Here is a 24,907-nt window from a genome sequence, read left to right as displayed (position 1 = left end):
GGGTTGTAATGTTACGAGTGAATTGATTCTTCCGTGTCCGAGATTTGTCTGTAGAGTCCGTCTTGACGTTGTGTCAATGTCATTGTCAACGTCAAAGTTATCGATATGTCAAACTCGCACGAAATTGAATTTGAAATATCAGTATTCAGTACCTGGGTTTTGCAATAATTTAAAAATTTAAATACACAAACGAGCCAATCAATACAAGGAAAAACTAACTTTATTTGGAAGTTGAGTCACAAAATTCCCACGACTTACCGGTTTGTACCTTTTTCCATAACTTATCTCGAACAACCTTCGCGGTTTTGTTGTCATTTGTGTCGGCGCATGTCGATAAAAAGTGAGTGGATGTTGTAGTTAGGTTGTTGCATTCAACATTAACGCCCCGTTTAGTTGTCCGTGAATCAAGACACGATCAATACGTGAAAATGGCTAGCGGCAGAATCGTCGTCTACGGTGGACGTGGTGCTCTAGGCGCCGCTTGTGTAAATCATTTTAAGAAAGCGAACTTCTGGGTCGCAAGTGTCGATCTCAACCCGAACGAGAGTGCGGACGTCAATATTACAGTTCCAAAAGACGCCTCATGGGTCCAGCAAGAGGAATACGTCGTGAACGAACTCGGCGCGGCATTGCAAGGTCAGAAAGTGAATGCTGTGATATGCGTGGCCGGCGGCTGGGCTGGCGGGAACGCGGCTAAGGACCTAAGTAAGCAAGCGGAACTTATGTGGCGCCAATCGGTGTGGAGTTCCACCATTGCAGCGACAGTTGCAGCTAAATACCTGAGTCCTGGTGGTCTGGTTGCATTGACAGGCGCTAAAGCCGCTTTGGAAGGTACGCCTGGTATGATTGGTTATGGTCTCGCTAAAGGAGCTGTGCACCAACTTACAAAATCTTTGGGTGCTAAAGATTCTGGGTTACCAGAGAATTCTCTCGCAGTTGCAATATTGCCTGTGACTTTGGATACAGAAATGAACAGAAAATGGATGCCTAAAGCTGATTTTGGTTCGTGGACGCCTCTAAGCTTTGTCGCTGAGCTCTTTGCGAAGTGGATGAAGGGCGAAGAAAGACCTCCGAGTGGCAGTCTTGTAGCACTTGTTACTAAGGATAATGTTACTGATTTGATTGTACAGTAATTTACTGTAATAGGTTGGAAATTGGCAGCTAATATCACAAATGCTATCATTAAGTATAACAAATAACTTAATCTTAAAATGGATATTGGAAATATGGTCAACATAAACTTTGTACCTACTGGTTGGTGTACTAATTGTTAAAGATTTTATCTCCAACATTCTATCTTGTTTTTTACATTGTCATTGGTTAACAAAAAATGTTTCATACACAAGAAAAATTATGATTAAAGTTTAATAAATGCTCTATTGAGTGAATAACTCTACTCAGAATACAAGGTATATAGCTTCAGTATACAAGATCATAATATCTCAGCAGGGTTATGATTTGCAGTATGGTTTTTTCAGTCTATGAGCAGACACATAATTATATATTTTGTATGGCACATCCTATAAAAAATATATAATTGTCAAATTTCTCATACAATTTAATTGTTGTTATTGATTCCTATTGGTTATTATTTTTACAATAAGTACATACTTAATAACTGATTTATGAATTCTTAAACAAGACTCAATCAGCATCATGTTCTTATAGATAGAACTTTAATATATTATCTCATAACTTATGGTTGATGTAATAAGAATATTATGTTGCATGTGCTATAATCAAAATTATTCTTAATTTATATGTTAATTCCTTGATATATGTACAAGTAAACTGTTATCAGTTTTTATAGTAGTATTTGTGGTATTGGCCGCCAATCAACATTAATTACCTATATTACATTTATCAACAAAGGTTATGAATGTTATGATGTTGGAATAACTTATCTCAAAAGTGGTGTACAATAAGTTTAGTTTATAAGTGATATATGCTTTGAATGTATTTTTTTAAACTTAGTTTTATATGTTGCATCAAATGACTTAAGGGAACAATCTCATAATATTATAGAAAACATAAAAATATAATATATATAAGAAAAATTTAAAAATATACCTATGAATGATGAAATATATGATATATATAATGTATACTCTCCATTATTTGAAAGTAGTTCAAAGTAAGCATATAGTATGTAGTGAAAACAAAATATTTAAATATTGGTGTGATATCTATATTCTATATTATAATAACTTTAAATGCTTAAAGCATTACATAAAACTGTATTTTTATTTTATTATTTTTTTATACCTATTTTAATAAAATATGTTAAAATGTTAATATCTGACTTTTCAAATGTTACTGAACTGTTTTGGCTGAAATTTGGAATGGAAATGGATTTTACCCTAGATTAACACATTTGCAGATCTATCTCAGAATATCTTTTTTTTTTAATTCTTTACAAGTTAGCCCTTGACTACAATTTCATCTGATGGTAAGTGATGATGCAATCTGAGATGGAAGCGGGCTAACTTGTACTGGACCGCTAAATCGCTTGGCGGTACGTCTTTGCCGGTAGGGTGGTAACTAGCCACGGCCGAAGCCTCCCACCAGCCAGACCTGGACCAATTAAGAATGTCAATTGGCCCACCCGGGGATCGAACCCTGGACTTCCGTCTTGTAAATCCACTGCGCATTTCGCTGCGCCACGGAGGCCGTCAAATCTACGGCTCCCGTGGGATTTGTGTAAGCCAGAATTTCAGGCGAACGGAGTCGCAAGCTTCTTATAGTTAACAAATAAAAGTATATGCTATAAATAAATGTGGTATACTCATATTACATAACCATTGAATTATTTTGGCTTACGCAAAAATGTTTTCTAATTAAATACATAATAATAGATTTGTTTCCTTTTTTTAAGTTGCCTAGACTAAAATATATATATGTTAATAAAGTTAGGTGGTTACCTGAACTCAGATTTTTGCGATCGAGTATTTAGATTTAACCAGATTCCATTGAAATCTAAAACATAGTAAATATGTTTTTAATTTATTACTTGTAAAAATTACCTACCACATTGAAAGTTGTTACGAAGTTGCACCTTTCACTTATCAATTATAACTTTCATTTTAAAAACGAAAGTGAAATAACTAGATCTCTTTGTTGGTTACGTAAACTACAAGAAATTTAAAACCTACCTTTTAGTATATAAAATTCAGGATTTTCTATATTAGGCTCTGTATTCTCTATTGTCGCTCTGTCTTCTCTGTTGTAGGTATTTTAAATTAATTATGATTTATTATTTTAATTGACTTAAGGTAAAGTATAACAGTATCTACGTTCATTGCAGTAGCGCCTGTTTAACCGACTTCCAAAAAGGAGGAGGTTCTACGTTCGACTATGTTTTTTTTTTATGTATGTCCAGCGATAATTCCGTCATTTGTGGACCGATTTTGAAAATTCTTTTTTTGTTTAAATAATGTTTAATTTATTTTACGTCTGAGTCTCACTGCTCTGTAATTTACATCAGGCGTTCTTGTTATACTAATAGGTATAATCATCATCGTCATTGTCAACCTATATTCAGCTCACTGCTAGAGACGAGCCTCCTCTGAGAATGAGAGGGGTTAGGCCAATAGTCCACCACGGCCCAATGTCGATTGGCAGACTTCACACAATTAGAGAATTAAGCTAATTCTCAGGCATGCAGGTTTCCTCACGATGTTTTTCCTTCACCTTTTGAGACGCGTAATATTTAATTTCTAAAAATGCACATAACTGAAAAGTTGGTTACCTTAGGTACCTCCAACTATTCAGTTATGTGCATTCAGTCGTCGAATCCGGTCCGGGGCATACTTAGGTACTGTACCCCGGACCGGATTCGAACTTACGCCCTCCGGAATCATGTCAAATCCACTGGGCTATCACGGCTCTAATAGGTATAGTCGGATGCAATCTTTATAACGTTTCCGGACATCGTGTAAGCTACGCAATATGAGATTTATGCAATGAGATTTTTCTTAATTTTAAAGGAATAATGGGTTTACAAAATATAATAAATAAACAAATAATTAAATATAAAATATTTATTGAGTCACTGTTTTCATTAGACTTAATTTAATAATTAAACTTACAAGTCTAATTGAGTGGACCTTATGTCGTTTAGTTCTAAATACAAACTAAACTACAAAAATAATAATTTAGTTTTTATTCTAATTACAAATGTATACCTTATCTTATTATCTATCTTATCTATTACGAATCTAATTTACAAAATGTGTTTTGTTCCAAAATAAATGATTGTACAAATAGGTATGTGTAAATGTATGATTTCTCTACGCTTTAACCAATTTAGTTTATATTGTATGGACCCGAGTTGGTACATAGTTGTACATAATATGTATTCTGTGGTAGTGTTTCTTTTTTCAAGAAAGTAAGTAAATAGGTAATGTATATATTTTCCATAACTCACTTGCTAAACTACATTGCAACTATGTACGAGTATGTAATTGCAAAATAAATGCTGATTTAAAAGTTAAAGACAGGAGTTATGGTGATCCTTTAATATGACGGCATTTGTTTTGGCTAAAATAGATTTACACATAGGTAAGCAAATTTTTATACCGATAAAATATAATTCCCACGGGATTTGTGAAAACTTCACGTGAACAGAGTCTAGATTTTTTCAGTATTTGAACCTAATGATAATAATCTCGTAACACTAAGGTAAGTGAGAAAGTTGATTGAGCTTTATATTTAAGTTTTCATAAAGTATTTTAAGAACTAAATATATCTAAAACTATAACATCATTTGTTTCATCCATTCATCTAAGTTACATAATTTATATAATTATGTTACATAATTTATATCAAAGAATTTGATCGTTGAGCACTGGCAATTTTCAGCAGTGTTGTGTGTTAGTGTTGTAGCCATCGATATACAATAGTCCCTACCAGGCGATGCTTCTGCGCTCGCCTAAACTCCCCGGTGTTGCCATAGTGGTCCCACATGGAGCTGGCACTTACTCAACACGAAAAAGAAAAAAAAATTGTCTCTGCGTGGCAACGAGACTTATTTTACGAGTAGGTATAATCTATATCTTGTTGTATATTTGTTGATTCTACATTATCTTCAATATTGTCAAATTTCTTGATCAAACAGAACATAACAGTCATATTGATCTTAAACCATATTGAACATAAGAGAATCAGAATCGGCTAGATGCTAGAAGCAAAATTTACTTTGGTCCGAAGGCTAGAAGCACCTTACATCTATTTTCTCAATAGTTACTTTCATATTAATACAGAAGTTATAAATATTTTCAACCCACTTCAAAAAAGATTAAGGTTTTCAATTCCGTTGTGCCTATAAAAAATTCTCAATACCGAATGAATTAAGGTTACTGGATATTTTGTATTTTTAACTTCGATAGCCAGATAAACCTTATTTTATACTAGCAGACCCGGTCAAGCTTCACTTCTCCCGTTTTCCCAACATTTCCCTTCACTGCTCTGCTCCTATTGATCGTAGTGTGATGAAAGTATACTATAACCTTCCCAGGAGAATAAAGAATAATTGTATTGTGTTTCTATAACGAACATACAGACAGACAGATTTTACTGATTGCATTTTTGGCATCAGTATCGATCACTAATCACCCCCTGATAGTTATTTTGGAAATATATTTCATGTACAGAATTGACCTCCCTCAGATTTATTATAAGTATAGATAGGTAAGTAAGAAAGATGAAAGTTTGTCAGCCTATGCCATTACCATAGATAAGTACGGTAACCAATTGGGTATTCCACCATTTTTTACACGCGTTAAAGGTTACAGACAACAAAGTGATCCTACAAGGGATCCATGTATTTCCTTATGTGGTACGGTGCCCTAAAATTTCTCCTCAAGCAATCATCCCACCACGGCTCTCACAGTGTTCTTCAGGATGTCAGTCACGAGTTCGGTGGTCCGTATGATCTTGATGCCGATCTGGTCGATCAGAGTGATGGCGGTGGAGTAAACCAGCGGCATTTCGTTGTTGGGCCGCAGCGTGTACCGCGTTGGCATCGAGTCAGCTCCAACGTTGGCCCAGGAGACGGGAGTTGGCCTGAAAATAATCACACTAATATTATAAAAGCGAAAGTTTGAGTTTCTTGCCAGCAGAACCTGCCTTCCGAACCGGTGGTAGAAGCTTCACAAATAGTCAACTGACGTATCAAAAGTGCTTGTAAACTGAGCCTACCTACTTGAAATAAAAAAAAAACTCAGAACCCAAAGTTTGTGTGTGCGTAAGTGTGTAAGTATGTTTATTCCTTTACGCTGCGGCTACTGAAGCGATTTGGAATGGAAATAGATTTTACTCTGGATTAACATAGGCTACTTTTCATCCCGAAAACATCCATGGTTCATTCGGGATATGCGAATAACTGAATTCCACGCGGACGAAGTCGCGGGCGGTAGCTAGTAGAAAATAATTAAGTAACTTTGTCCCAGTAAACCAAGTCCTTTGCTTAAATCTATACTAATATTATTGAGCTGAAGAGTTTGTTTGTTTGTTTGATTAAACGCGCTAATCTCAGAATCTACTGGTCCGATTTGAAAAATTCTTTCCCATTTATCGAGGAAGATTTAGATAGCCCATTTATCGAGGAAGATTTAGATAGCCCATTTATCGAGGAAGGCTCTAGGCTATATATTATCCCCATCCTACGAGAACGGGAACCACGCGGGTGAAACCGCGCGGTGTCAGCTAGTTAATAATAACATTTAAGGCTGGTGATGGACGGTGGTAAACCAACATAAAAGGGTCGGACTTTATAAACGTGAGTTTTTTACTTTCGTTTATGTCAAACTAGCAAACGCCCCGCGGTTTCACTCGCGGGGTTCCCGTTACCGTGAGAATACAGGGATAAAACATATAATACAGGAATACAGCCTCACATACACTCACAAATAACGTGGCTTTAAGGGATGCTGGCTCGATAGATTATTGCCGTGTGTACTCCTTGTGGCATAAGTTTTTCTTAAGAGGCACCTAAACCGAAGCAAATAAGTAGCTAGAATTAAAACAACGACGACACTATGTAGGTAAACCTAGAGATGTAATAAAGATTAGTAGATTTAATTTGTTTGGACTTTGAACCACGACTTTTGATTTTAGGTACAAGATAAAATAAAATTGAACGTAAAATTTAATGATGATTTTAATGATTTTAGGCAAGAAGTTTTCCTAATATAACTAGAATTTTTATACTAATATAACTGGAAACCCCGTTTTTAATTTGTAAATGGATTAATGTCATAATGTGCACTTTGGAATTTTTGATTACTGGGATTAGTTCTGCATCGTAAATGGTCAAAAAAGTTTTTATTCAAGGTTAGGTAATAAGGAATACAAGATAAATTTTATGCGAGCAATTAAATATCTGAATTTAAAAATAGAAGAGTAAAAGTCATAGGTATTTATTTGTGTTGTTTTTCCTGTATTATTTTATAAGTTTCCGTATCAAACAAAGAAACTATTATTATAGTCTGTCTGTCTGCCTGTCCACAATTGGGCACAGGGACGCTTTTTACCCCCACTTTAGGTGTCTTCCCTGAAGACTCATTACGGACCTGAATGGGGAATGATGATTAGGTTTGAATTTATTGATTTTTATGAGACATTTGGTCAATATTAACTAATTAACACATAAAAACCAAGATTGTCTGGATGTTTGTAAAATAAATAAGATTAAAATCCTGTATCGTAATTGGATGAAAGTTCATACATTTTAACTTCCTTGAAAAATTTCACGTTTAATGTAACGTCAAAATTTTTCATTATATATGATGTATAAATATAAACGCACAAATAAAGATATTTGTAACGCCCATACAAATCTAACGATCACTATGATCGATGACGTCATTCATTCGTGCTATTTTGTATGGGGCGTTTTTGAGCGATCCGTGGCAGTGCCGCACATATGAGAATGATCGCAGATACCCTGTTACTTTTACAAAATTGCTTTAATATTAGCATGTACTCCTTATTTATAAACAATTTAAAAAACTGTCATCATCCCTGTTGCAAAAATAATTTTTCATTTTTAGGGTTCCGAAAGTACCCTTAAAATCCCCCTCGCACACATTTTAAGGTCTGTCTGTTTCACCTAATGTACTGGACCAATCAAATTGAAATTTGGTACACATATCAATTATTATGACCCAAATATAGGGATGTATTGTGAATAAATAAAATTTGAAAAAGGGGGGACACTTATGGCGGGTAAGATGGAAAGTTGAAAAAAAAACTTTTACTAATTTCATCGTGTGATACATCAAATGAAAGGTCTTGATAAAAGGATTTCAAAAATATTTTTTTGGAATTAAAAAAAAAATACCTTTTAAGTTATTCAATGTTTACATTAACTGGTAAAAAATATTATGCATGCCACAAACACAGCGGTCAAACTTGTAACAACCCCTGTTTTTGCATTGGGGGTTAAAAAACTATAAAAACAAAGCAGGCTATATACGCAATATAACGGGTAACTACGGAACCTTACATTACATGTGGCACGACAGTCACTTGGTCAGTATTCTTTACAATGGAGAGGCTTCTAAGCTGAAAGCTTTCTCTTGTATAGTAGAGTGATTATCCAGTTACGTTTATATCAACGAGTGAAAAGGACCCAGACACTATTTAACACTTTATTTCTTTAGCCTCAGTTCAAAGGAGAATTTTAGAGGACGAATAAAGGCTCTATTTTTCTAATGGTAAGCTGTAGCCAAAGACAAAAGATGGAAGGCATAGATTTATAAATATTTAGGTAGTGGTGTCGCAGGATTCGTGCCCCGAAATGGGAGCCCTTGACGCATCGCTACGCTGCGATAAGTACGCTTGTGTGCGTGAAATTAACTTACTCGCAGCTCTTCTCTTACGCTCATTTAAACGAGTGAAAAGCTGGCCTTTTTAAGGACCCAGTCACTCTTTAACACTTAACCGTACAAAGGAGGATTCTAGAGGGCTACAAGAAGGGACAATTTTCATGTACTATGTAGGTTTTTACCCATGAAAATATTCATATAAACGACAGCAGAAGCCGGATGGTAAGCTGCAGCCAAAGACAGAGAAAGATGGACGTAATCGTTGGAGGAGGCTTTACCCCTAGGGGTCCAAATAGTGCTGTGGTTGGTAAAGTTTGCGCCAAACTATAGTCTGTGTTGCAAATTCACAGCGGAACAGAACGTTGCAATTTTCAGTACGCACCAAACTTCTAGTCCGCTGTATCTATTGAATACGTTCTGAGAAAAGTGCTTAAGCTCACAGTATTATATGTCAAACATCTATAGCCGCACGTAATAGTAGATTGTTAACCGAGGGTGGAAAGAATCAATTCCCGAGGTATTTAGACTATAGTCCGATAGAATTTTCCACCCAATACTCAGATCAAAACAACACTACTTTCCGAGTATGAGAAATGAAAAACCGATTTCTGGCGTGGCGACGCATGCCGGGGCGACGCGTCACCACGCTGTATGGGTATGGGTATATGGGTATATATATATACAGTCTATGTAGTAGTGTGTACGGTGTGGCGACGCGTCGCCATGTGCAATCGACTGTGCGATTCTCTCCCACTCGTACCGGCGTTAAGCCATCTCTCTCGCTACACTGAGCTCGAATACCTATAGTGTATACTCCGTAACGTACACAGTGTTGTTAACTTTTACAAAATAATGTCGATGTTTCTCATCTGCCAGTCGTCCCGTGATGGCTCACATTTTTTGTGCTAAGTCTACGCAAATTCTAGTGTTATTCGACAAGTCGCGCTAAGCGTTAATTAGTATTAAACACCACGTACAGAAGGCTATAGTAGTAAACATGCAATTACCTCCGCAGTAAATTGTAGTAGATAAGCCGTGCCAATTAATTTATAGGAAGACAGTTAACTTTATTACTTCGCACATTTATATTATAATTGTTTATAACTGTAACTATATAATTTATTATAATTATTTACAGAGTAGCATCAGGCAGTCAGTGACTCCGTTTAACGGAAATTCTGTTTTTACGGAAAATCTCCAGAAATGTAACAATTTTCACGAGTTCCAAAGTTCTTGATGATGCTGAGCTTACAAAGTCTGTTACTTTGATTAATTTAACTTGTAAAAACTGCATGAAAATCTGTTGATGAGGTCTGGAGATTAGAGCGAGCAAACATAGAAAAATACCTATTCAGCAGTTTGGTTACCTACGTACATATACTTATGTAAAAGTAAGTAAGCCGTCGTCGTTATCAACCCATATTCGGCTTACTGCTGAGCTCGAATCTCCTCTCAGATTGAGAGGGGTAAGGCCAATAGTCCACCACGCTGGCCCAATGCGGATTGGCAGACTTCACACGCACAGAGAATTAAGAAGAATCTCTGGTATGCAGGTTTCCTCACGATGTTTTCCTTCACAGATTGAGACACGTGATATTTAATTTTAAAATGCACACAACTGAAAAGTTCAGGTACATGCCCCGGTACGGATTCGTACCCACACCCTCCGGAATCGGAGGTAGAGGTCATATTCACAAGACTATCATGGCTCTTTCTTCTCTAAAGATTGACGTCTGGCTCTGTAATTAGCCGTTTAATTAATAAATAATGGGTTAAAAACCGCAATAACAAATTTTCGAGGCGGTCTTCTGTTTTCTAGACTTAAAGAAACCTCATGATTTAGAACCAAACATTTGAAGCCCAATGCTCTACCAATACCTATGTACCTACTACCTTGTTAGATACTTAATCATTTATCCTGCTTATATATCACCGTATTACCCATATAATTTGCGTATAAAGTATAGGTACCAGTATAAGTCGAAGATGACTCGATGGACCGGTATCATCACTTCTGCGTAATTGCATATAATATGTATGTACTCGCAATTATTGTACACTTCTGTTCATTATACCAATTATTGTATCAGAAACAATTACCTAACAAGTGTATATAAGGGGATAATTTTATACAGAGTGGAACTTTACTTCAGAAAAAAAAAACACATTCTTGCTATAGAATGATTTTTATAAATTAATGTTTTCCTGATAAACTTAAGTTAATCAGAATCAGCAGATATTACCTACTAGAATCCAGCACTATAATTAATAATAAATAACTATGTATTGTAAATTATAATAATGTATGTATTTCTTAAAGAGCAAATCTTGAGTTTCTTGCTGGCTCTTCTCAGCAAAACCTGCCTTCCTAACCGGTGGTAGAGTCATTATAAATAGTCAAACTTAAAGTTTCAAAAATGCTTGTAAACTAAGTCTAACTTGAAAAAAATGAATTTTAATTTTAATTCAAAATACATTATAAAAATAATATTTCCCATGTATAATTAAATGCATACCTATTATGTAGGTAGGCAGGCTTAATTACGAATTTTATCAAATAATTTAATTAATAATTTCAAAAATATGTAATACTTTAAAAAAAATAAATAAAAATACTTAAAATTGTAATCTTGTTAAAAAAATACTTAAAATTTTTCAATTTTGATCGTTGCTCCATAGTTGCTGCCATATACATATGATGTTTCTGGGTACAATTTGACAGTTTAAGTTCCCAATTCCTCTATATCTCTCTATGTCTAACACAATGCAAATAGATAGAGAAAGATAAAGCCAATTTCGATACTGTTAGTCTCGAGTCGAGTTATAAAAAACATACAGTCTAATTGAGAAACTCTTCCTTTTGTTGAAGTCGGTTAAAAACATCTACAACAAACTATTATACTTGTTGAGCTATTTTGGTTTTTAGATCTAGAAATTTCATCGATCAAGATCATTATTCGGCAACCTAAAAAATGCATTAACTCGTCATCTTTAAGAATTCTACAAAAAATATAAGTGCCATGTGCAAAAAAATAACAAAACCCGGTCATTATTATCAGAAATACATACATAAAGAGCTGAAGTAAAGAATTTTGACCCCGGTACTAATCACCTAATCCTAATTGCTTACTGCATATTCAAAAAACCATTTTCACTGTGAGTATATTAACATCTACCAAAATAGATTATATTTTTTATAACTTTGCATTCAAAGAGGTTCAAACACAAGTGATTAATTATTGTAATACTCGTATCGGGTTAATTTCGATGGCGACATTTTTGATGTTTCAGTTTTTTTACGATAACCAATTAATGAAGTGAATTGTGCAATTAAAAAAAAGCAAAGAATTTTATGCACATAAGCTAGGGCTACTTTTTAAACGACCATACAAATCTGACGATCACTATGATCGATGACGTCATTCATTCGCGCCATTTTGTATGGAGCGTTTTTTAACGTAGCAGTGCCGCAAATATGACCCTTCAAATCCCTGTAGCTAAGAAAGTAATGATCGGTTACTTCTACAAAATTGCTTTTTACTATTAGTATAGGTACTCTTAACTTATATATAATTAAAAAAACTGTCATGATCCCAATTCCATGTAGATGAAGAGGAATATAATGGTAAACAAACATGAAATAAATCCTACTAATGTTATAAACGCCAAATTTTGTATGGATGTTGTATGTTGGGTGTAACACCGCTACTACTGAAGCGATTTGGCAGAAATTTGAAATAGAGATAGATTAAAATCCGAGTTAACATATATACTTTTCATCCCGGAAAAATCCATGGTTCCCGTGGGATTTGTGACGAAGTCAACGTTCAACATAATTGTTGTCTAGTGTTTGTTACCTGGGTGGTATAGGCGCTCTCATAGTGGTGATAGGCTTCGAAGTCCTGACCGGAGTGGCTACCGTCGGTCGAGGAGTGGTCACCGCAGAAGAAGCACTGCCTACCATCTCCTCTTCGTCACCGAACCTGGAAATTATTCACGTTTTCATAATAAAACCACAAATAATTGTTATAAAGTGTGTTTTGTTCTGTTTATATTCTAAGTAATTATGTGTCTACTGCCAGTTATTGATATTTATGTTTTAAATAATTAATTATTTATTTCCAGTATATATTATTTTGTATATGATAATTATTATCTATGTTAATTATTTTGTGTTTGTAAGTGTTGTTGGCCTGACTAAATAAATAAACAATGTCAGCGAATTTGTATCACCATTTTTCATAATTATCAGCCTATTTTAACAGCCCAAGGAAGGAAGGATGTCTCGCACTGTAGCCAGGCATAGGGACGAAAACCCACCCGATGTCTTGCGGTGCGATGGTAAAAAGGCGAAGGTGAGGACTACGCGAGAAAAACCGCGAGACGGGTGTTAGTATTTCTATAATAACAGTAATACAAAAAACAACGGAAACTTACTAATAGGTATGTATTTTGTCAAATACGCAACTATAATACATTACAGTCATTAGGTAACATCTTTCACTATCGATGCACGCAATTCGCGTGGGAATTTATTGCAGAAATGCATTGTTAATGGACTATTGACTAAGTTTACCTACATTTGGAGAATGGCTATTGGATATTAATAAAAAAATGTAAATTCCATATTTAAATATAAATAAGTTGATACGATTTATAGCCTTTCGCAATTTCGTTGGGAATTTATTGCCTAATAATAGAATTATTATGATGACCTATGCTCTTCTCGGACCAAGGCGCGTTTGGAACCCTCGTAAACTTCAAGTTTTCGACTATAGTTACCACTATTAAATTGAATTATGACATAACTTGACGTTTCGAAAGTGCTTGTAAACAAAGCCTACCAAATTGAAATAAATGAATTTTGAATTTGACTAAATATGGTTCCGAGACTTGTTCGCTAACTTTACTCTGCTATGGGCATCATATAATATTTCTATGTTCTTGTTCTATGATGGTCACCCTAATATCAAACATATATAGAATCGCGATACATTTGTATTTTATCATTCCATTGCAACTCGATCACCTTGATCTAACGACTAATTATTGTTGGTTTCAGATTTCCTTTTGATTTATGAATGAATTTTTTTATAGAAGAAAATATTTCATTATGGAACTTTATTTATCTTTAGAGTACATTACACATTATATTTTCATTTAAATAAAAATATAATGTGTAATGTGTATAAATAAATTAATAAATTACGCAATATAAATAAAAGAATTTAATAAAAAATAAGTCTAATAATAATTAGCAATGAACGCAATTCATATGATTCTGATTTTAAAAAAATGTTACTCAAGAATACGATTGAATAGGATGCAGTATCTTTTGCCTATCCTGTAATGGATTTTAAAACAAATATTCTAAATAAAGTGTGGTAACACCTAGATACATAACAAATGGACTGGCGATGAACCAGTTTAAGGAAAACTATGTTTTAAGGCAGTACGCAATTGACGATTACAAATTTTTATTATCGTACGCACGCGATTTTCAGTTATTATCCAATTTGAATAATTGACGTAACGACTGCCATCTTGTGTATCTAGTTTATTTTATTTTGGCACGTCAACATATAAACAAATTGTGTATTATGTTGGCACGTCAACAGATTCACAAATTGTGTGTTAAGTTGGCACAATAACACGTTCAGTTATTGTGTTTAAAGTTGGCACATCAACACATTCAATTAATGTGTGTTAAGATTGCACATTATCAAATTCAGCTATAGCGTTTTAAGTAGGCACATCAACACATTCAATTAATGTGTGTTAAGTTGGCACATTAACACATTCAATTATTGTGTTTTAACTTGGCACATCAACACATTCAATTAATGTGTGTTAAGTTGGCACATTAACACATTCAATTATTGTGTTTTAACTTGGCACATAAACACATTCAATTAATGTGTGTTAAGTTGGCACACTAATTCAGTTAATGTGTTTTAAGTTGGCACATCAACACATTCAATTAATGTGTTTTAATTTGGCACATCAACACATTCAATTAATGTGTGTTAAGTTGGCACGTCAACCTATGACATCTGGATTACTTTAAGTTAGCACGCTTACAAGTTAGAGTCCTTTTTATGAAAGAATTCTCGAGGCTAAAACCTGAACTAAAATTGACAGCGCCTTACACAAATGACAACAAGACCACCATTACCAAATGTCAATGAGCGCCATTAAGACATTAGCGCCGTGTCTAGGGGACTTCTTTCATGAAAAGGATTATACACATATAGACCTTGTTCTTGTGAAATAACTATGAAACGCATTGACTTGACGTCTTATAGAGCTCATTCATAGACAAAAAGATGTGTAAATGTGTTGCGAGGCAATAATAATCTAGATATACCAGTATATTAGTGGTGACGCCATTTTTAACGATCATCTGCTATTAAAATATCATAATATAATATTTATCAAAATAATATTTAGCAATGCTACAGATACCGCTAAGAAAATTGCTTAATAATACCAATTGGCAACTTGTCTTTGATGGACATACAAAGGTCGAATTATTTATAAATTCAGTAAAAGTATATTTCAAAAAAGCAGATTAGAGGTCATTCGGTTATTTCTATCTAAAGGTAATCTGTCAGAAACGTTTAAAAAACCATTACTTTATCCTCTATTTTTTCACGGTTATGAGCCAGTGAGAAATGGTAAGGTACCTTACTCCTTGTCACTTATCTTATATTCTTCTTCTAGCTTCTATACTAATATTATAAAGAGGTAAAGTTTATGAAATTGTAGATAGTAATCTCTGGATCTACTAAACCGATTTTAAAAACGCATTTACCACTAGAAAGCCACGTCATTTGTGAGTGTCATAGGCTATATTTTATCTCCGTACTGTCACAGAAGTTTGAACTACACGGGTGAAACCGCGGGGCATCTGTTAGTATTAGATAAATAACAGTTATTTTAAAAGTAACGGATACTTGAGGGTACTTGTAAAATAACATAAATCATCACGTTTGATTGTATTTATTTACGGGTTAATGATGTTATCGTAGACCAAATCATTGTCCGCGAATGACAAGTCATTAGACTAATATGGTACTTGAGTTGAGTTCATTGATCGCATGCAGTCAGCATAATCATTTAATTTATGCTTCTATAAATATAAAAAAATAATAATGATAGAGCAGAGGTAAAGCAGTGGTTCTCAAACTTGATTGGAATTTCCTAACAAGAAGAGTCCAAGCTGGGACCCAACTCTTGCACGTCTTATAAAGTGGGCATAAAGTATTAGTAACGTTCAGAATCCCTAGTCTTTGTGGTCAGAAAAGTGTGGAAAATAAAGTAACTTATTTGGATGAAAAACTGGCATAACATAGATATAAGGTACTGAAGGAGTTAAATACTTTTACATGTTTATTAAGTAAAAATATATAAGTAAAATCTCAAATTGCCAGAATCAGAATTTGTCCAGTTTTATTATAGGTACAGATTTGTCGGGTTATTTTACGTTTCAGGCCTACTCAATAAATAACAGTTATTTTAAAAGTAACGGATACTTGAGGGTACTTGTAAAATAACATAAATCATCACGTTTGATTGTATTCATTTACGGGTTAATGATGTTATCGTAGACCAAATCATTGTCCGCGAATGACAAGTCATTAGACTAATATGGTACTTGAGTTGAGTTCATTGATCGCATGCAGTCAACATAATCATTTAATTTATGCTTCTATAAATATAAAAATAATAATAATTGGTATATGGTAACGCAGTGGTTCTCAAACTTGATTACAAGATAACAAGAAGAGTCCAAGCTGGGACCCAACTCTTGCACGTCTTATAAAGTGGGCATAAAGTATTGGTAACGTTCAGAATCCCTAGTCTTTGTGGAGAAATAAAGTTACTTATTTGGATGAAAAACTGGCCTAACATAGATATAGGGTACTGAAGGAGTTAAATACTTTTACAGGTTTATTAAGTAAAAATATATAAGTAAAATCTCAAATCGCCAGAATCAGAATTTGTCCAGTTTTATTATAAGTACAGATTATTCAGGTTATTTTACGTTTCAGGCCTATTCAATAAGTAATTACTCGCTGCCCAACTGTGTGAGTCATACTTTGGGAAATGCTATAGAGAAAAAAATGGACATTTTTAATATTAATTTGTAGTGTTTGAAAAAATGTAAGAACTCGTATAAGTACTAATTAATCGGGTAATTAATTAGTGTTATTAACAGTAGATAATGAGACAATTGTTTATAGTGATTGTAATTTTTATTATAGTACTCAATGATATTCTATACTAGAGATAGGGTACTAGCGAATCAAAACTGAGGCGGTCAAATGTGTATAATTGTCTTAATTTCTTTTGGTTGCTTATTTAAACAACGACCAACGAACGGTATTTAAACAAATAATACCTAAATATCGTCTACAATGTCGAGTGTGTATTCCGGAAGTGCAAAAACTATATAAATATATAATGGAATAATAATAATAATAATGATTTTTAATAAAGGTAAAAGCACCCAGTGTACATATTACATAAAAAATATAAAATAGTGCAAATAATAATATATAATATATATAATTTAATTTTTTTACAATTAAAAACGTACGTGCTAACTGGAAAGGTTAAAAGACTCTTCCCAGGCGTCATTCTAGTCCGGAGTAAAGACTATTTTCTTCTACTGACTATGGTCTTGATGCACAGATAGCCAATATGTAAACAAAGGGCTGGGCATCCCGTCACAAATAGTCTATAGAATGCTGTTACGCGCTGTTTTAAGTCTCTCCCAAAGATAAAATTGTGCATGTGTGCGCACAGTGGAGTAGCTAAATTCGGATCACTTTTTGTGGTGATTTTGTAGGCACATAACCTATCTTATATCTATAAAATTATCATTGAATAGCTGACGCCGCACGGTTTCGCGTTGTTCCCGTAAGAATACGGGGATAATATATAGCCTATAGCCTTTCTCGATAAATGGGCTATCTAACACTGAAAGAATTTTTCAAATCAGACCAGTAGTTCCTGACATTAGCGCGTTCAATCAAACAAACAAATTCTTCAGCTTTATAAAATTAGTATAGATAGTACTTATAACTTTGGCACGCGGCTACACTCGCGTAGATCCTATTCGTCCATCTCTGTGCTAAACTTAATTATTTCAGTCGTTTTGGAGTATTAAAAGAAGTAACTTACTTCTTTACACCTGATAAATTCCCATAAAAATTGCGTTTATAGATTTTCAAGAACCATTTCGAATTTTCCACGAATTTCATAAAAACTTTAAGTATTAAGGAAAACTGTATAAATAATCTATTCAAATCCGTCGAACGTCATCCGAGATTTCCTTTCATTTTCAAACCAAAAACAAGAGAATCTCACATATTATGATGAGTTTTTTTTTCATGTATTTCAAATAGTGGCATGCATTTCATAGATGCAAGAATGCTTTGCCTATACCCTGAGGAACCTGTATTTCATCGATTTTTTACAATTTGTTCATAGTACATCATCATCATCATATCACCCGATGGACGTCCACTGTAGGACATAGGCCTTTTGTAGGGACTTCCAAACATCACGATACTGAGCCGCCTGCATCCAGCGAATCCCTGCGACTCGCTTGATGTCGTTAGTATTGTAGATGTGATTATAGTGCATACCCGAGTTAAACATCTTGTGTATGCACTGATTGAAGAAGATAGAACATACCTGTTGAGCAACACAGGCTGTGGCGGAGTGGTGGTGGTCACTGGTCTCTCCGTGGTCGGTACGCTGGCTGGCGGCACTGGTCTGGGCGTGGTCAGCGGTAATATTGATACCTCGTTACCTGTGCAAAATATCTCTATATTAATATTACTAACAAATATAATACGGTGACAAAATATAGCCAGTGTTACTCTTTGATAATGTAGCTGTTAGATTTTCAAAGAGTTTTCAACAAACTAAAAATCAATTTATTAACTCTTTATAATATTATTTAAGATGACCCATTTCAAAAAACGAGGTTTTGATTTGGTACCGATGGTGCATTTTTTAAATTAGTAATCAAATGATGGTGGTGTGTTGAAAGGAGGGGCAATCAGGGGAAATTCGACTGCCTCCGTGGCGCAGTGGTATGCGCGGTGGATTTACAAGACGGAGGTCCCGGGTTCGATCCCCGGCTGGGCCGATTGAGGTTTTCTTAATTGGTCCAGTTCTGGCTGGTGGGAGGCTTCGGCCGTGGCTAGTTACCACCCAAACCCTACCGAAAAAACGTACCGCCAAGAGATTTAGCGTTCCGGTACGATGTCGTGTAGAAATCGAAAGGAGTGTGGATTTTCATCCTCCTCCTAACAAGTTAGACTGCTTCCATCTTAGACTGCATCATCACTTTCTGAGATTGTAGTCAAGGGCTAAGTTTATGTAGTAATGCATTCACAAACAAACAACTATTTAAAAAAATATGAAAACTTATGCTCTATTTATTAGTTTAAATTATTTTTTAATTTGGCGGGCGATTTCAGTCTCTATTTTCATAAGCCAAACTCAATCAACAAAATTATATTTATTGTTTCTTTAGAAAATGGATTACTTTTAACCAACCAATTTTGATTTTTTTTTTCTTTTAAAGAGTATACTTCCAGATTGGTCCCATTTAATTTTCACGAATATCAGTTCAGTACTTTTATGGTAAAATTAAAATAGCTGAAATAAGTGAATGAAATTGCCTATACTGCGGCGTTTATGGTCACTATGCTAGGACATACTAAAAACAGAGAAATTAAATTAACTTTGAAAGCCTGTTTGACATAGCACCGCAATCATAGGACATACTAAAAACAGAAAAATAAAATTAACTTTGAGAGCCTGTTTGGCATAGCACCGCCTTCAAACCGATCAATAGAAATGAATAGAAATGGTACAATATTATTTTTCGCTTTTTAGAGTAATGCATATATGAAGTCGGTTCAATTTTTCATTAAAATGATTTCATCATGTACCCAAGTAGATACGAGTATTTTGTATCTCACACTACTATCCACATCCACAACATTATAACTGTATAGTCTATAGTCTACTTTCTAAATAGAAAACTGTATCTAGTAAATAGAGAAAGGTCTGAAAAAGTGATATGATAACAACTGACCTTGTTGATATGACTTTCAATAGAACTTCCATTATTATAATTTTATGGATCTATCTTGTCTAGAATGTGGAGCTGTTTGCATTTATAGCAATAATGCGATGCTGTTAATGAATCCGGTTTAACTATCTATAGAAATACGTGGGATGTAAATATGCCTAGCTGCTCAAGACGTGGGCAATAAACGTACCCAGGACAGGATAAATGTAGATCTATAAATGTACCTATATCTAGAATATTCAACGAATCATTGTATATTGCATTTTTTGACTCGACTAAGTAACAATTTCTTTGACTGTTTATAAATTTTGGGTTAGTTGAGCACCTAAAAATGCTTAAAGGCAATAATGATTTTATACTATTAGATATTTAAAAATCTTATAGTAAATCTATCATGCCTATAGGTTTGTCACTAGCGCGTCGAAACTGAGGCGAAAAAAGGCGGCTAATTGTCTTAATTTTATTTAGTAGCATAGTTACTCGTAACAACGAAAGTTATCTAAAGGAATATTACCAAAATTTTGTCTACATGTCGAGTTGTGCATTCAGGAAGTGGAAAAACTGTATTTAGATAAGTCTAAATGTAAGTATATGAGTGCGCACAATGGAGTAGCTAAATTCCGATCATTTTTTGCAGTAATTTTATAGGCACGTAACATACTTAAGAGTGTGCAATATGTAATTTGGTGGTTACAAATGGATCTGGATCTCAGATTCTAGAAAAGTTAGGAGCCAGATATTTGGGTAAATGATATTTCAAAGTGTTAGCTTCGTTATGATTATACAAAATACACAATTTGTAAAACTTTTCTCGATAGTTTATTTTTTTGAATATACATGTTTTGCTCACATTTTGCTTTCAATCTCAGGAAAAGCAAACTTATTTTCTTAAATTTTTGTTTTGTATAGATAATTAGGTATATATCTTGAACATGGCCATTTTGTTTTTCGTTATGTTGTTTAATTTACTTGCAATTAGGTAAAAATGGTTTTGGCGCTCACGTCATAAAATTTGCGTCGCGCGTCAATTGCTCCGTGCTTTTCACTCACGTGACAGTCATAATTCGGCGTTTCGTTTGCGCTTCGAATTTTATCCATATCATACCGACGCGCTGCGCGCTCTTAATAGTATAAAATCGTTGTAAAAAAGGTGTTTTAAGAAATGTTACTCATGCAAAGTCTAGAATTGAAATATTAAAATCTGTTGAGGTGTCTATCTAGTGTGTCTATCAAACAAACTTAACATATCGCGATCGGCTAAGTAAGACTTATAATTTCATTCAAAATTGCGAGGAAATCGTTACTTACCTAGGTACTTTTATGAAAATGTCAAGGTCAGATGAGACTTCTATGTTAATGTCCGATTACTTAAATACCTATTAAATAAAGAGCTTTTGTACAGCTAATTGATTTTTTTTAATAGTAACTGATGATGGATTAAAATGGATAAACTTATTCTATTTTTTACCAACTCCAAAATATTTTGCATCACAATACTTACAATGATTTTTGTAACAACAAAAAAGTTTTTTTTTTTAATTGTAAAGCTTATTGTGGTTTCTAACTTAATCTTTTTTTAATACTGTTTTTTTAGTTAAAGCATTATACAATACATATAATAATACCTATATACAAAATCAACAAAAAAGAAAAATCCCAAGTTTTCCTTTTTTGTCGATTTTGTAAATATGTTTTATTGAATTTTTATAATCCATGCCAGCCAGTAATTAAAAAAAATGTGATACAAAAAATTAATTATAATCTTGGTACTGCTTTTGTATGAGGGTTTTAAGCTTTTTAGGTGTTTGATTTTGTCATCCTTTCTTATATTTATTTTTCTTATACACCAACCATATATATATGTATTTCACTGGAGCAAAATTTCGACGAAAATTTTGGTGCAGTCATTCATGCATTTTTTTTTAAATTCTTAAAAAGTAAGCCCTTGACTACAATCTCACCTGATGGTAAGTGATGATGCAGTCTAAGATGGAAGCGGGCTAACTTGTTAGGAGGAGGATGAAAATCCACACTCCTTTCGGTTTCTACACGACATCGTACCGGAACGCTAAATCGCTTGGCGGTACGTCTTTGTCGGTAGAGTGGTAACTAGCCACGGCCGAAGCCTCCCACCAGCCAGACCTGGACCAATTAAGAAAACCTCAATCGGCCCAGCCGGGGATCGAACCCAGGGCCTCCATCTTGTAAATCCACCGCGCATACCACTGCGCCACGGAGGCTGTATGCTTAGCCTAGCTTTATAGATCCTGGGTCCTATAGCTAACTATGAATGTATGATGGCGAAGGAAAACATCGTGAGGAAACCTGCATACCAGAGAATTATCTTAATTCTCTGCGTGTGTGAAGTCTGCCAATCCGCATTGGGCCAGCGTGGTGGACTATTGGCCTAACCCCTCTCATTCTGAGAGGAGACTCGAGCTCAGCAGTGAGCCGAATATGGGTTGATGACGATAGCTAACTATAGTACGATTATTAATTCCAGTCAGTAAAATGACAGGGGCAACTGTCACTGAAATGAAATGTCATTTTACTGACTGGAATTAATAATCTTACTAAGATTATCGTAAGATTATTAATTCCAGTCAGTAAAATGACATTTCAGTGACAGTTGTAATCGTACTTTAAGGTAAAACTGTTGATTGTATTGCCCTGGGAAGTGTTACTCTTTAGTCTATGGTTTTTCTCCTATCATCGAGGCCGTTTACTTGTCGTCAACTATTGTAGACAGGTTGGTACTATAAAAATACTGTACATTTTTATAGTAACGCGGATATAACGCATAGTCAGGGACAAAAAATTGTATGTTAACAATATACTATACATAAATAATAAACTAGATAAATCGTTCCTTAGTAAACAATCAGAACCTGACAAATAATTTATTGTAGGTACTGGTACATTACATTACATGTCCATTCAATTTTTCTAACATAATACCAATAAAAACACCGCCTTTATATTATAAAACACAATTGTTTTTTTTACGTGGGCTATGTTTATTGTGAGATGTATGCTGTAGGAGAAACCAGGAAAAATGTTCGACGTACCTTGTATTGCTGGCGCTGTCCTCTTTCCGGGGTACCCCTCTGTTAGTAGATAGCTGCAGGCTTGGCAATTTCAAATAATGGCTGGCACGATAAGAATGACGAATGTAATATTTGAATCACTTGTCTTATTCAGAATGTAATGATACTATGAAGAACGCCGACTTGCCGCGTTGAGCGTTTTTTAGAAGAAGGAGGCTCTTGTCTGACAAGCGACAGCTGACAGCTGACAGCTGACAGCGTGTGAGGAGACGTCGGAACAAATTTCCTGATTTGTGTCATATAAGTTTCTATACATTGTCTATACTTGTGATGACACTATGAAATTGAAAAGTCTACGGAACATGCCGCCGACCTTAAAATAACCCAGCTTATTTTAAAGTGATAGATTGATACATACATAATGAATGATAGATACCTGATTAAGGAATGAATGATTATATAATATAATATGATAAAATGAATATGATAAAATAATATATAGTAAATGATAAAGTATTTAGATGCATGAAAATAAATTATTCGATGGGCAAGGGACAAACCTTGACCACAGATCGTTTGACTAAAGTATTACCCAAGCGTACAGTTACGACGCGCGTTACACCGTCGACGCCAGGGTGAAGTTGGTGTACACGTGCTAAACGCCATTGCAGTGGCGGTAGCGAGTTGTCAATCAACACTACTACGGAACCCTCGCGGAGGGGTGAGTGCTTACTATCGTTGAACCATTTACCTCTTGGTTGTAGCTGCTGTAAGTATTCTACACTCCAGCGTTTCCAAAAATGCTGTACACTTTGTTGAAGCACTTGCCAACGAACAAGCCGTTTGGTGTTATTGTTAGAAAAATCGTATTCTGGAAGAGAGGTAAAGGGTTCTCCGATGAGAAAATGTGCTGGTGTCAGTGGCAACGGATCGGAAGGATCATTGCTTAACACACACAGGGGTCTTGAGTTTAGGACTGCCTCTATTTGGCATAAGAGTGTATTGAATTCGTCGTGTGATAAAGTAAGATTACCAATAACGCGATAAAGATGAGATTTCATACTTTTTACCGCGGCTTCAAATATACCTCCGAAATGCGAAGCATATGGAGGATTGAAATGCCATGTGATAGAAAGATCACTTAATTTTCGCTGAATATCGTTTTGATGAGATTGGTTTTGAAGATACTGGACGAGTTCCTTCAAATACCTGTCACAACCGACAAAATTTCTACCACAATCACTGTAGACATCAGTACAAATTCCGTGACGTGATATTAGACGACGTAAAGAATTAATAAATGAGGCAGTTGATAAATCAGGTACCAATTCTAGATGTACTGCTTTGGTGGACATGCACACAAAGACAGCAACATAGGATTTGTAAACACTAGCCCGACGCATTGGACTAGATTTTAAATAAAAATGACCGGCGAAATCCACAGCTACGTGTAGAAAAGGTCGAAGAGAACGTACTCTTGCGGCTGGAAGTTGAGCCATAATTGGTTGCAGTGCTGTAGGTCGAGTACGATAGCAACGTATGCAACGGCGTGTTCGCATGCGAATAGCATCTCGCGCTGATATAATCCAGTAATATTGAGAGAGTTAAAATTGTAAAGTTTGTGGTCCGACATGTAAATGAATTTTATGAAAGTGATCGATAAGCAAATTAGTAAAAACGTGTTTTTTAGGTAACAATATTTGATGTTTAGCATCATATGGAATTTTAGCGTTTTGAATTCGACCGCCGACCCTGAGAATTCCAGTAGTATCAAGAAATGGTTTTAGCTTTTGTAAACGATTAGAACAGTTTTTGTTATTTTTTATTTGTAATATATCATCTGAAAATTGATCATGTTGTACAAGTGAAATTACTCTGTGGAGAGCGAATTTGGTTTCGTGGACTGTAATTTG

At 34.7% G+C, this 24,907-nt stretch overlaps 2 protein-coding genes across 2 annotated transcripts in view; one reads left to right on the top strand and one right to left on the bottom strand.

Moving 5' to 3' along the window:
- The first annotated feature begins 123 nt into the window (after nt 1-123).
- Nucleotides 124-2,048, top strand: LOC112055399 (dihydropteridine reductase). The gene has a single exon (XM_024095484.2). The coding sequence runs from the start codon at nt 429-431 to the stop codon at nt 1,131-1,133; it is 705 nt and encodes a 234-aa protein (XP_023951252.1). The 5' UTR covers nt 124-428; the 3' UTR covers nt 1,134-2,048.
- Nucleotides 2,049-4,025: 1,977 nt separating this feature from the next.
- LOC112055398 (uncharacterized) overlaps nt 4,026-24,907 on the bottom strand; it is a 60,948-nt gene continuing 40,066 nt past the window's right edge. The window contains exons 3-5 of the mRNA XM_024095483.2: nt 18,534-18,651; nt 12,686-12,811; nt 4,026-6,063 (exon numbers count right to left, since the gene is read on the bottom strand). Coding sequence (XP_023951251.2) covers nt 5,868-6,063; nt 12,686-12,811; nt 18,534-18,651 — 440 coding nt within the window. The 3' untranslated portion in view covers nt 4,026-5,867. The remainder of the gene's footprint in view (nt 6,064-12,685; nt 12,812-18,533; nt 18,652-24,907) is intronic.

Source organism: Bicyclus anynana, chromosome 20 (genome assembly GCF_947172395.1).
Source record: "Bicyclus anynana chromosome 20, ilBicAnyn1.1, whole genome shotgun sequence".
Taxonomy (NCBI): domain Eukaryota; kingdom Metazoa; phylum Arthropoda; class Insecta; order Lepidoptera; family Nymphalidae; genus Bicyclus; species Bicyclus anynana.
This window is presented reverse-complemented; position numbering and strand designations above follow the sequence as displayed.

What these genes read in the sequence shown, in the direction of transcription:
- LOC112055399 (XM_024095484.2), top strand. Translation starts at nt 429, where the DNA reads ATGGCTAGCGGCAGAATCGTCGTCTACGGTGGACGTGGTGCTCTAGGC.